Source organism: Cicer arietinum, chromosome 4, assembly GCF_000331145.2.
Source record: "Cicer arietinum cultivar CDC Frontier isolate Library 1 chromosome 4, Cicar.CDCFrontier_v2.0, whole genome shotgun sequence".
NCBI lineage: Eukaryota > Viridiplantae > Streptophyta > Magnoliopsida > Fabales > Fabaceae > Cicer > Cicer arietinum.
Genome location: NC_021163.2, coordinates 54,980,131 through 54,993,879, shown reverse-complemented (window position 1 = coordinate 54,993,879; position 13,749 = coordinate 54,980,131). Strand labels below are relative to the sequence as shown.

At 36.8% G+C, this 13,749-nt stretch overlaps 1 protein-coding gene and 1 pseudogene across 1 annotated transcript; both read right to left on the bottom strand.

The window, feature by feature from the left end:
- Positions 1-1,349: 1,349 nt before the first annotated feature.
- LOC140920117 (uncharacterized) lies at positions 1,350-12,329 on the bottom strand. Its single transcript, XM_073367441.1, is given in 6 exon segments — positions 1,350-4,739; positions 5,306-5,862; positions 5,865-5,991; positions 9,789-10,694; positions 10,816-10,896; positions 11,007-12,329. Coding segments are annotated over 6 exon segments (6,102 nt in total). The 3' UTR covers positions 1,350-1,631.
- Positions 6,479-8,067, bottom strand: LOC140919950 (protein trichome birefringence-like 33; annotated as a pseudogene).
- Positions 12,330-13,749: the final 1,420 nt, after the last annotated feature.

The following is a 13,749-nucleotide window of genomic DNA, read 5'->3' as shown; positions in this document are numbered from 1 at the left end:
ACAGCTGCCCCTATTTAATTATATTTTACTTGAAAAATAGGAAAATATGAGTAACAATGGTATTCGTTTTCATGTTATCAAGTAAAAGATAAATAAATATAAGGACCTAAATTTTGTCCAATAAAAAACACATGTATTCGGATTAGTTACTGATGCGTAGATCGACAAAAATAAAGGTGATCGTAAATGAAGGTGATCGTCTTCGGATTAGTTACTGATGCGTAGATCGACATAAATGAAGGTGATCGTCTTCGGATTGGTTGCCGATGCATAGATCTATAGAAATGAAAGTGATTGTCTTCGGATTGGCTACCGATGCGTGGATCTATAGAAATGAAAGTGATCGTCTTCGGGTTGGTTACCGATGCGTGGATCTATAGAAATTAAAAATGATCGTCTTCGGATTGGTTACCGATGCGTAGATCTATAGAAAAGTGATCGTCTTCGGATTGGTTACCGATGCATGGATCTATAGAAATTAAAAATGATCGTCTTAGGATTAGTTATCGATGCGTAGATCTATAGAAATGAAAGTGATCATCTTCGGATTGGTTACCGATGCGTGGATTGATAGAAATGAAAGTGATCGTCTTCGGGTTGGTTACCGATGTGTGGATCTATAGAAATGAAAGTGATCGTCTTCGGGTTGGTTACCGATGTGTGGATCTATAGAAATTAAAAATGATCGTCTTCGGATTGGTTACCGATGCGTAGATCTATAGAAACTAAAAATGATCGTCTTCGGATTGGTTACCGATGCATAGATCTACAGAAATGAAAGTGATCGTCTTCGGATTGTTTTCCGATGCGTAGATCGTAATTGGTCCAATCTTGGAGGTAGATAAAAAGGATAAGTATAGGTAAAGTGTCATGCATTGAGTATAGGTAAAGTGTCAATGAAGATGCATGGATCATGTGAGTATGAGTAAATTATGTGTCATGCATTATAGATAAATTTTTGTTTTTTTCTTTGATTCCCCGATCCTTATGCTTTTCTCCGTCCCAAGACTCAATGGATGAATAAAGACAAATATTGTTTCCACATGATGACTCTTCGTATCTATCGAATGACCGCTTTTTTTGAAGTGAAGCAGAAATCCATTGTTTAAAATGACTACCCTCCTTATTATTCTTCACGCACTCATATATCTTGAGAATCAAACGAGTTCCCGTGTATATTTTCAAGTGTCAAAATTTTTAAAGTATTTTTATATTTTCACATATTTCAAATTCCAAAATTTATTATTATATAACAAAATTTGAAACAATAGAACACTCAATAATGAAACTGGATTGGTATATAAAGAGTGTAACGTACAAGATCGAATGACAATATTGGAAAATGTACATTCGTTACATTAAAAGCAGAACAATTGAGGCAGGGGTTACAATGTGGGGACGAGTATGTTTAATTTAAGTGGAGACATAACAAACGTAGTCATTCTTGTAATTTAAGAATCCTAATAATCAGCTTCCAAGAATAATAATTGCCCCAATTTGAAGTGCTTGATTTTTTTTTATCCCTATCTTTTGCATGGACTACTCTTCCAAGTTTCCAATCCATCGGGATGCTCTAATTTTTGCCTAGGTCGCCTTTTCAGGTTTTCAACCTAGCGAGCTCATCACCCTTTTTAAGCATAATATTTTTTGACTGCATCTGAATTTACTTGAAGTGGAAGGTCATCTCCATCCATTTCTGCGAGTATTAAAGCTCCTCCACAAAAAGCTTTTTTCACAACATATGGTCCTTCGTAATTCGGGGTCCACTTTCCACGAAAATATTTTTTTATGGGCAGTATTTTCTTTAACACCAAGTCCCCTTCTTGAAACTCTCGAGGACGGACTTTTTTCTCGTATGCCTTTTTAAGTCTATTTTGATATAGTTGGTCGTGACATAGAGCTATCATTCTTTTTTCTTCTATGAGATTTAATTGGTCAAATCGTGATTGAACCCACTCCGCCTCTTCCAGTTTTGTTTCCATCAAGACTCTGATTGAGGGAATTTCAACTTCAATGGGAAGTACCGCTTCCATTCCATACACCAATGAGAAAGGAGTTGCCCCTGTTGAGGTACGAACAGAGGTTCTATAGCCATGTAATGCAAAGGGAAGCATTTCATGCCAATCCTTATACGTCTCCACCATCTTTTGTATGATCTTCTTGATATTCTTATTTGCTGCTTCTACAGCCCCATTCATTTTCGGACGATATGGAGAAGAATTATGGTGTTGAATTTTGAAATTATCACACAACTCTTTCATCATTTTGTTATTCAGATTAGTCGCGTTATCAGTGATTATCTTATTTGGCAATCCATATCGACAAATCAATTCTCTTTTGATGAATCTGACAACCACACTTCTCGTCACATTGGCATAAGAAGCGGCTTCAACCCATTTTGTGAAATAATCAATAGCTACTAGGATAAACCGGTGTCCATTTGAAGCCTTAGGCTCGATGAGTCCAATAACATCCATTCCCCACATTGAAAATGGCCATGGTGATGTTAAAACATTCAAAGAAGTGGGTGGTACATGTATTTTATCAGCATAGATTTGACATTTGTGACATTTCTTTACGTGACTAAAGCAGTCGGATTCCATGGTCAACCAGTAGTAGCCAGCCCTTAAGATTTTTCTAGCCATTGTGTGCCCATTTGCATGAGTTCCGAAAGAACCTTCGTGAACCTCTTGGATAATTTTCCCCGCTTCTGCTTTATCCACACATCTGAGGAGAACCATATCATGATTTCTCTTATAAAGCACATCACCATTCAAGAAGAAATTCATTGACAATCTCCTTAAAACCCTTTTGTCGTTCTCTGAAATACCCAATGGATATTCCTTATTCTTAACATATGATTTGATGTCATAAAACCACGGCTTGCCATCCAACTCTTCTTCTATTGATAAGCAATATGCAGGTTTATCTCTTTGTTGAATCTTTATGACAGATGAGTCTCCATATACCTCAAGAACTTTTATCTTTGACTCAATGGCTGCTTTAATGCCCATGACACATGCTTCATATTCTGCAATATTGTTTGTGCAATCAAAACACAATCTAGCCGTAAATGGAGTGAACTGGTTCTCCGGAGAAATCAAAATTGTCCCAATTACATGACCTAACGTGTTAGAAGCACCATCAAACACCACCATCCATTCACACTGCATTGATTGATAATCTTCTACAGGTTGTTGGGCCAAATACTCTGCTAGTACGCTTCCTTTGATAGATTTTTGTGTAACATATACCAAATCCCATTCTGATAACAACATCTGCCAACGGGCGATCCTTCCAGTAAGAGCAGGTTTCTCAAAGATGTACTTAATTGGGTCCATTTTAGACACCAACCAAGTTGTATGACATAACATGTATTGCCTCAACCAACGAGCAGCCCATGCCAATGCGCAACATGTTCGTTCAAGTAGTGAATATCTTGCTTCACAACTGGTGAACTTTTTGCTCAAATAATAAATATCATGTTCTTTCCTACCAGATTCATCATGTTGCCCCAGTACGCAGCCCATTGACTCGTCAAGTACTGTTAAGTACATAATAAGTGGTTTCCCGTGAACAGGAGGCACTAGGATGGGAGGTTTTGATAAGTACTGCTTAATCTTTTCGAAAGCTTTTTGACAATTCTCATTCCATTCAACCTTTTGGTCTTTGCGCAACAATTTGAAAATCGGCTCGCATGTAGCGGTGAGGTGCGATATAAACCTTGCAATGTAATTCAATCTACCCAAAAAGCCACGAACTTCTTTTTCAGTGCGTGGAGCCGGCATTTCTTGTATTGCTCTTACTTTATCTGGGTCCACCTCTATCCCTTTTTGACTAACGATAAACCCAAGTAATTTGCCTGATCTTACACCAAATGTGCATTTAGCAGGGTTTAAACGAAGTTTGAACTTCCTTAGTCGCTCAAATAACTTTTGAAGGTTAACAACATGGTCTTCTTCAGTTCGAGATTTTGCGATCATATCATCCACGTAAACCTCTATTTCCTTATGCATCATGTCATGAAACAAGGTTACCATTGCTCTTTGATAGGTTGCCCCGGCATTCTTCAATCCAAATGGCATCACTTTATAGCAGAAAGTCCCCCATTGTGTGATGAACGTAGTTTTTTCCATATCTTCGGGAGCCATCTTGATTTGATTGTACCCTGAGAAACCATCCATGAAGGAGAAAAGAGAGTATTGAGCAGTGCTATCCACTAGGACATCAATATGAGGTAGAGGAAAATCATCTTTAGGACTAGCTTTATTTAAATCCCGATAATCAACGCACATTCGAACCTTTCCATCTTTCTTTGGAACTGGTACAATATTAGCCACCCATTGAGGATATTTTGCTACTGCTAAGAAACCAGCATCAAATTGCTTTTTGACCTCTTCTCTAATTTTAAGCGACATATCAGGTCTCATCCTTCTCAACTTCTGTTTAATTGGAGTGTATTCAGGCTTGAGCGGTAGCTTGTGTTCAACTATGTTAGTATCTAACCCGGGCATATCATGATATGACCATGCAAAGATATCCACATAATCAATTAAAAGTTTAACCAACTTTTCTCGCTCACTTTCTTTCATAGACATACCAATTTTAACTTCTTTTTTATCATGCTCAGTCCCTAAATTGATCACCTCAACAGGTTCTTGATAGGGTTGGGTTATCTTAGCTTCATGTTCAATTAAGCTTTCTAATTCTGGGGGAAGCTCACAATCGTCTTCACAATCCTCATCAACATGATTAATCAGACGTTCAAAATTACAAGAAATGGTTCTAGCGCTGCTATTTTCAACATATTCATTTTCGAATCTGCATTGTTTAAATTAAGAAGAAAAAGGGAAAAAAAAATATGAATAAGGATTGCCAAAAGAAAGAGAAAAGAGAAAAGAGAAAGAAAAAAAAAAAAACCAATTGGAGAATTCAAAAATGTATTTATTGATAATAAGTACATAATTGAAATACATATGCCCTAACTTGTTATCCTTATAGCCTTGGGCAGAGCAAAAGGAGTTAAAAAAAAAAAAGAAAAAAAATATGAATAAGGATTGCCAAAAGAAAGAGAAAAGAGAAAAGAGAAAGAAAAAAAAAAAAACCAATTGGAGAATTCAAAAATGTATTTATTGATAATAAGTACATAATTGAAATACATATGCCCTAACTTGTTATCCTTATAGCCTTGGGCAGAGCAAAAGGAGTTAAAAATACATAATTACTTTGAACACGAATTAACAAACACGGGAAACTCGATTATCTTCCAATTGTTGAGATTTGTGTTTGGAGGACAAGGGTACACTAGCTTGAGGGTATCCTCATTAGCATGATCCTCTTCCGCAACAGCCACCTGATCAGCATATATCATTCCAGCGCTTTGAAAAGTTTGATGAATGTCACAAATAGGGATCTTTTGTGAATTTGGTACCCGATTTTCCCAGCGAGCTAGTTTGCTTTCTTGTTTTTCTTTTACAGCATTCTCTTGATCAACTTTGGTAGGTACATATCCCAACCTGTACTTATCCTTCTTTTTTGGTATTTCTATCAATTTCCCGAATTTAACAAAAGCTCCTCCTTCCAACATGGATTTTGTAAACTTAAATGATGTGGTAGATAGTTTTGGTTCTTTTAAACGAAATCCTTCACCCATGAAGATAGAATTGGCGATTTCTAATGCTTGGAAGGAAGTCTTAATGGCTTCCTCTGCTTCTTCAATGTATCCTGTAGAAGATAGATGACTCACTATCATATCTTCTTCCCCAGATATTATCACAGGCTTATTGTTCACTATAAACTTTAGCTTTTGATGGAGAGTGGATGTTAATGCTCCAGCAGCGTGAATCCACGGTCTCCCTAAAGACAACTGTACGCCGGTTTAATATCCATCACTTGGAAAGTTATCTCAAAGATATGGGGTCCGATTTGAATCGGCAGGTCAATCTCACCAACAACTTGTCTTCTAGATCCATCAAACGCTTTCACCACCCACTACAAGAAAAACTGTTATTACCTACGGCAAATTTTATCTTTACCCACAGACTGTCCATAGGTAACGTAAAATTATCCACGGATTACCCACAGACACGAGTTCCTAGCTAAATCACTCGTAGGAAAATATTTATCGACGGACAAGCCGTGGGACACACTTACTTAGGGATTGTTCGTGGGTAATATGACCCACTGCGTCTCCATGGGTAACGTTACTCATAGATTTGCCGTAGAAAAATAATAGATAGTTAGCGACGGAAAGGTCGTAAGTTACATTACCCACGGACCATCCGTGACAAAGTCTACTATTTTATATTTGATATTGATAATTGTATCCATGAATTGTCCGTGGGTAATGAAAAAATGATTTTAATTCTATTTTTGTTTTTTTTACAATTTCCTGTATTTTTAAAATATATTTAAAATTAATTGTAAGCATATTAAACATCATTGTCATAACAAAGTGAAATATTATGTAAATAGTGTTTTCAAATTACACATTCTGACTTCCATAAGTCTCAAAATAAGGACAATTGTTACTGCCATAAGTTTCAAAATAAGCACATTGTTACTGCCATAAGTTTCAAAATACACATAACGACACTAGTATACGAAATAATGCCTACAAGTCTAAACAAAATAAGTAGTCATAACTACTATACGAAACTGAAACTAAAACCAGTATTACTCCTCGCCGTCATCATTGTTAGACTCATCCTCGTCATAATCTGGATGACGACGACGTCATAGCTAGTAGGGTTAGCAAAAAGAAGCCCATTCCAAGTGTCTTGAAGTCCAGGTAAACACCAATGTATACAATCGGCATAACTAGTAGGGTTAGCTAATTGCTCTCGAGTCAGCAGATTCCAATGCTTCTTGTAGATTGAAGTATGCGCATCTTTGCGGAGCCTCGAAAGTTGAGTAACTTTGAGAAATGTTATGGGAACTTTAGATTTTTTGAACTCTTCTCAAATCACTTGCATTATACTTTTGAGTGAATTAGAGTCCCAATATGAGGAGTCCTCAATTGGTGTTGTTTCATTGTAGTAACTCCCTCCTAGTTCTCCTCCCCACTCTATGCTCCTGCCAAAATAATGTAGTACTTTAACTATATGCATGATGTATTCCCATATACTAAACTATTATTTTGTTAGAATAAAATAATGAAGCTCAAGTATAGTATTGGAATATTGCTTTTATTGGTTACATATGTTTTTTGTCATTCAATTTGAATCAAGATCCTTTAACTCCTTTAACCCTTAGTTCAAACCTGTTGAACTATCCAACCCCCAGCCCTGATTGAAACATAGTTATCGTACTAAATTGTAGCTTATAAAAAACCAAAAAAAATTGTGATGGATTATACTAAACTTGCCTTCCATGAGAAGGTGACATGCTAGTGAAGAAGACTCTAGTCTTGTTAGGTTTCATGTTCATTCTCACCCATCTAACCACACTTTTCATAGCCATGCGATAGGCTTCCACTGTTTACATCTCAACAATCTCTTTTGCTTCATCTTTAAATGAGCCAAGCCTAAAAATTTCAGTAGACATTACATTAGGTGTTATTATTATACAAAGTGGCCATTTGCATAAGAAATGAGCAAACAATTGTTTAAATAGATTGGAAGAACATACAATATCTTCATCTTGGAGCCAGTTATCCACCAAATATAGGTGTTGAATACCACAATGTCTGCGCCTTTCAATAGCGGTCGTGCTTACTGATCAAACCCTTTCTGACAATCCTATCAGTTACCCGATGAATGACAGCGTTATCGGAGTTTGATTCAAGAAGAAAAGGTGCCCAATAGAACTCAATTGTTGCATTGTATTCCTAATTAAAAGCAAGAATATGAACAATATATGACATAATAATATTGCAGCTGAAATTATTGTGAATTGCATTAAGCTAAGAATAACTAAACCTTGGCTGTGAAGACAGTGAGTGAATGAAAGGTTTCCATGGATTTGGCATGTTGGGGAATGAGTTGATGGAGAAGGCATATCAAAGAGACATACTGACCCCGGTTAATGGAGTCACCGACAAACATCATCCTCTTCCCACGAAGCGATTCTAACATTAAACTGGCATTGAATCTGTTGCATTGGTAAAAAGATGCGTATTATATTTGGATTACATCAAGAAATCTATGATTACTATGAGCTTTCAAGTTTCAATTCACTAGATTGAGTTATGTATGGTACAGTGTTGCAAATCATGAATTTGTAAGAAATAATTTATTTGATTTTCTCATCAGCAACATATACCTTTTAATTCAAATATTCTTAATTTAGGCATATACGTTCAGGATCCAAACATAAATCTAAGTTAAGTTATAATCAACCCAACAAAACTAGCACTTTCTATAAGAGTATAACTTCAAGGAAAAGGAAAAACTAATGAGCATATAAACATCCCCAATCATATTATTGAACACTTCACATTTATCACATGTGCCAAATATAAAAAAGAGTATTTGTTAAACCTTTACATTTATTTGCAACTACTAACTACTATTCCAAAGGGACCAAATAATGTAACTACTAAAATTTATTAAAATTAACAAAAACCTTATAATTTTAATATTCCTTCAAGATTATTCTCTCTCTATCTATATAAGCACCTTTCATTGTTATTGCACCTCATAAACATTCCAAAGTTGTTAAAAAAATGGGAAGTATTATGAGAGAAAAAGTGAAGCTTCTTGTAGCATTACTTGTTCTTCAGTTCTGTTTTGCAGGATTTCACATAGTCTCTAGACTTGCACTAAACATTGGTGTCAGCCAAGTTGTTTATCCTGTTTATAGAAACTTAATTGCTTTGCTTTTGTTGAGTCCACTTGCTTAATCAGCACCCTTACAGATCTGGTTGATTATTTTGAAACAGATTTTAATCCAATCTAGTGTTAATCCAATATGTGTACATTAAAGGCTCCAAATCTGGTTGTTTATTTTGAAACAGATATAATATCACCCTTACATGACCACTTTATGCCTATGTTTTGAAAACAGAACCGGCTGATTTGGGAGCCTGTCAGAACCGGCTGATTTGGGAGCAAAAATATCCAAGCAAAACAAAATCAGATTCCAAGCAAAAAAACAAAATCAGATTCCAAGCAAAACAAAATCAGATTCCAAGCAAAACAAAATCAGATTCCAAGCAAAATAAAATCAGAATCAAAGCAAAATAAAAACGGTACCGGCAGAGAGGGCGAACGGCGTTGATTTGAAGTGGCAGAGAGGGCGAACACGAACACGAACGTTGAAGGGCGAACACAAACGTTGATGGGCGAACACGAACGTTGAAGGGCGAACGGCAGAGAGGTAGAGAGGGAGAACGACAGAGAGGGCGAACGTTGAGAACACGAACGTTGAAGGGCGAACGGCGTTGAAGGGTTTGCGAAGGGTTTGAGAATGGTTTTGTTTGCTTACTGAACTCGTTGAAGGGTTTTGTTTGTGAACGGCCTTAACTTTTTTTTTTTAAAAAAAAAAACAAACTAATATACAAAATTATATTTTCAATTTACCCACGGATATTACCTACGGATAATCAGTGGTAACAAAAAATACGATTAAATTTTGGCAACTTCAAGTTGAGTTTCTTTTTTTTTTTAATGTTACCCACGGAGTTTTTATTTTACCTACGGACAAACCGTGGAAACCAATTAAAAAAAATTTAAATTATTTAATAACAAATTTACCCACGGTTTTTCTATAGATATTATATAATTTATCCACTAACTGACATCCATGGGTAATTTTCCGTAGGTATATGACTCTTTTCTTGTAGTGACCAAAGCATTAGGCTTCAAACAGGCTCCCTCAACAAATAATTTTGATAGTGTTGATTTAGGCATGACATTTAACGATGAACCATTATCTACTAACACTCGTGCAAGAATATGATCGTGACACCTCACAGAGATGTGTAGTGCTTTATTATGATCCGTCCCTTCAGCTGGTAATTCATTATCGCTAAAACTTAGACAACTACTAGCAGTGATGTTACCGACAACTCCATCAAACTGATCGACAGTGATATCATGAGTAACATGGGCTTCGTTTAAAACTTTCATCAGTGCCCTTCTATGTGCTTCAGAATTCAATAACAAGGAGAGAACTGATATCTTGGAAGAGGTTTGATTTAGTTGATCCACCACCTTATATTCACTTTGTTTGACAAACTTCAAAATTTCATTAGCTTCTTCTTCAGACACCATCTTTTTACTGATCTCTTGTCCTTTTATGGCATGATACATATCTTCTTTTCCTTTTTCTCCATGAACCTCCTTTTTCTTAAGTTGTTCAGGAGTGTATACTCGACCACTCCGAGTCATTCCACCAATCCCTGAGATGTTAGTGACATCAGTACCTTGATGTTTAGAGCTATCGCCTGATTGGTGGTTGACTAAATGAGATGTGACTTCATAACTCCATGGTACCGCCTTGTTATTTTCATAAGGAAAAGAAATTGGTGCTTGGAAAATTATTGCATTTTTTCCACTATGAGTTGGCTTAGGATTCTCTTTTCTATAGAGGATTTCCAATGGTCTTGGAAAAGATCTATCACTTTCCACGCATGGCTCTATGGTCAATACGTGATTATCTTTTGTATATTTGTTTATCTCTTCTTCAATGAGATTGACAGCGGTATCTCCGTGACCCGGCAAAGGATTATTCCCCATGTTGGGACCATCTTCCTTGAAGGTAAGCCATTTTGCATTGATCAATTCTTGCACTTTAGTTTTTAAGGCTTGACAATCTTCGATAGAATGCCCCACGGCTCCAGCATGGTATTCACATTTGGCATTAGGATTATACCATTTCGGGAATGGTGGTTCTAGAGGTTTCATTGGCCTCAGGACTACCATTGAATTTTGGAGTAAGTGAGGCAACAATTGGCTGTACGTGACAGGAATTGGGTCAAAACGGGTTATCCTTTTTTGATTGACAGGTGGTCTGTAGTGATTTGAGATTGGAATTTGGTTTCATTGACCTTGTTGGGAAAATGCGGTAGGTGGTGGTTGATAAAAAGGTGGTCTTGAAGGGTGATATTGCGGGTATGAGGCTTGTGTGGTTGCGGCCACATATGGATAAGGAATGTAAGGAGTTTGTGGTATCGGGGGCTGGAAATTTGGGGGTCGATGAGAATTAATGGGTGGAAAATAGGAGACTTTGGGGTTTACCATTACAGCGTCAGCGTCCCCTTCTTTCTTTTTTGTGAAGGTCATCTGGGGTCTTTTTATGCCAGTTGTTGCACATACGATCTTTCCACTCCTCATCCCACTTTCTATCCTTTCTCCTATCATGACCAGATCAGAAAAGTTTGATGATATACTCCCAATCATCTTATCATAAAAAGGCAACTGAAGAGTATCCATAAACATACCAACCATTTCTCTTTCAGATAAGGGAGGTTCCACTTGTGAAGCCATTTCCCTCCACCGCTGTGCATACTCTTTGAGAGATTCATTATCCTTTTTCGATGAATTTTGCAATTGCATCCTATCAGGGGTCATGTCAATGTTGTACCTGTATTGTTTCAAAAAGGCATCGGCCAGGTCTTTCCATGAACGAATTCGATTTTGCTTGAGATGCATATACCAACTAAACGATGCCCCACTCAATCTGTCTTGAAAAAAGTGAATGAGCAGCTTGTCGTTATGAGCATGAGAAGCCATTTTTCTGCAATACATAGTTAGATGATTTTTAGGACATGTGTTGCCCTTGTATTTTTCAAAGTCAGGAACCTTGAATTTGGGAGGGATAGTCACATCAAGAACCAAACACATATCGAGAGCTTCAAGGCCATAAACATTATATCCCTCAATTGCTTTTATTCGCTCTTCCAAGACATGGAATTTTTCCTTTGATTGTGTATCATCCCCAATGTGAGGTTGATGCCAATTCCCGTTAGCATCAAAATGGGGCACTTGAGGTACACTATATCGAATATTTTCTGTGGGTAAAGTGTGTTGGGGTGGCACATAGCCCAGATGAGGTGGGATTTGTGATTGGTTTAAGTCTTGGGGATTGACAGCTGAGTGGTTTTGGTTATTTTCTATGGGGTTGATGACTACAGGCTGAGTATAACTAGGCGGGATACCATATATAGGAAATTGCATAGTTGCATTGCGGAATTGTTGGTTAGTCGGGGTAAAACCCGGTGGATGAGAAAGAGTAGTTTGGTGTTCTTCATTTACAATTGGAGGATCCCCATCTATATTCTCCTTCCTTGCCAAAGCTTGTATAGCTTCCAAGATTTGATCGACTTTTTCCTTCAGTTGGTTGACATCCGCTCTTATCACCTCTTGGTTTTGCTCGAGTTCATCCATGATCTTGGAATTCGCGCGCGTTCGATAAGGGTGTCGGGGAATCAGCTTTATTGATTTTTGTCTGTTTTTTTATATTAAAAAAATAATAAATAACTAAAATTTCTATGAGTATGAAAATATGAATGTGATGGAAATGAAATAAATTAGTTAATTATGATAGTTGGATAGTGGGGAATCCTACGCCTTAGGTAATAGCAAGAACAAATTATTAGTGAAGAAAATATGATGACTGGAAATCAAAATAGAAAATCCTTCATTAATAAGAAAAAGAGTACATCGTATTCAAATTAAAAACTACATTGACTATGGGATTTCAATCTTCTCTTCTAATAGGACAACCAATCTTCTCCTCCAATTCTTCTATCAAATTTTTGCAATATTCAACGAACTTGTAGACTTTGACTGGAGTATTCAACGAATGCATTACCGCATCAATCTCTCTTAGATGCTTTGGAATTTTTAAGACTGCTTGATTAGCTAGCATTGCCAATTTTGAAAAGCAGTCTTTCCAATGTCTTCCTTTATCTTCCAGCTCTTTATAGATCTCTTGATTCTTTAATTGACCTAGCAACACCATAAATTGATCCTCCCAATATAAGGTTTCGTCCTTTAGGTCACTATAGATCTTTTCTTGGTAATCAATGTAATTCTTTAGCTCACTAGAATTATCCATTTCTATTCTTAGTGCGTCTTGATGTTTTGAGAGTAGTTCTTCAATTTCTTCTTTGTGTTGCCTCTCATTCCTTACTTGACTTTCATACTCAACTACCATTTCTTTCAGTTGTTTCTTTAAATCTTCAAACTCCTTTTTTATCTTTTTTTCAGAGCTTGCGGATTTTGTCCACAACTGCTTCCACATATAGGCCTCTTCGATAGTTGCATTCTTTTCTTGCTTTCGCACATCTAACTCTTCATTTGCACCTCTCAAACAATCTTGTATGTCAAGTTTATTTTCTTTTTCAATTTTCAACCTCTTGTTACTTCTTTCAATAAACTGACTTTTACATGTGTTTTCTGATTGTAAGCTCTCGTTCTCTTGGGAGACTTTTTCTAACTTCGCCTGTAACTCTTTTTTCTCCTCCTCAGATTTCAACAATAATGCTTTGAGTTCTCCTACTTCTTCATTGGTGGCAAGAGTAGGTTCAAATATTTCCTGATCACTCGAGGGTGTATTGTGGAAAGGCAACTTGATTTCTTGGACTCTATTTTTTACCCATTGTTGATAGGGTTCTTTTGTACTGCAACTTCTGCATCCAAGTGCTTTTCCTTTTCTGATGATCTTTTCTCAAGCTTGACTTATCCTTCGCAACATAAGTGGGTCTACTATACCCGTATTGAGCAAAATAAAAGCTTCCAGCGACTTATCATCTGGCTTTTCCAACATAGGGTAGCCAAGCTGTCTCAATGCTACTGTCGGATT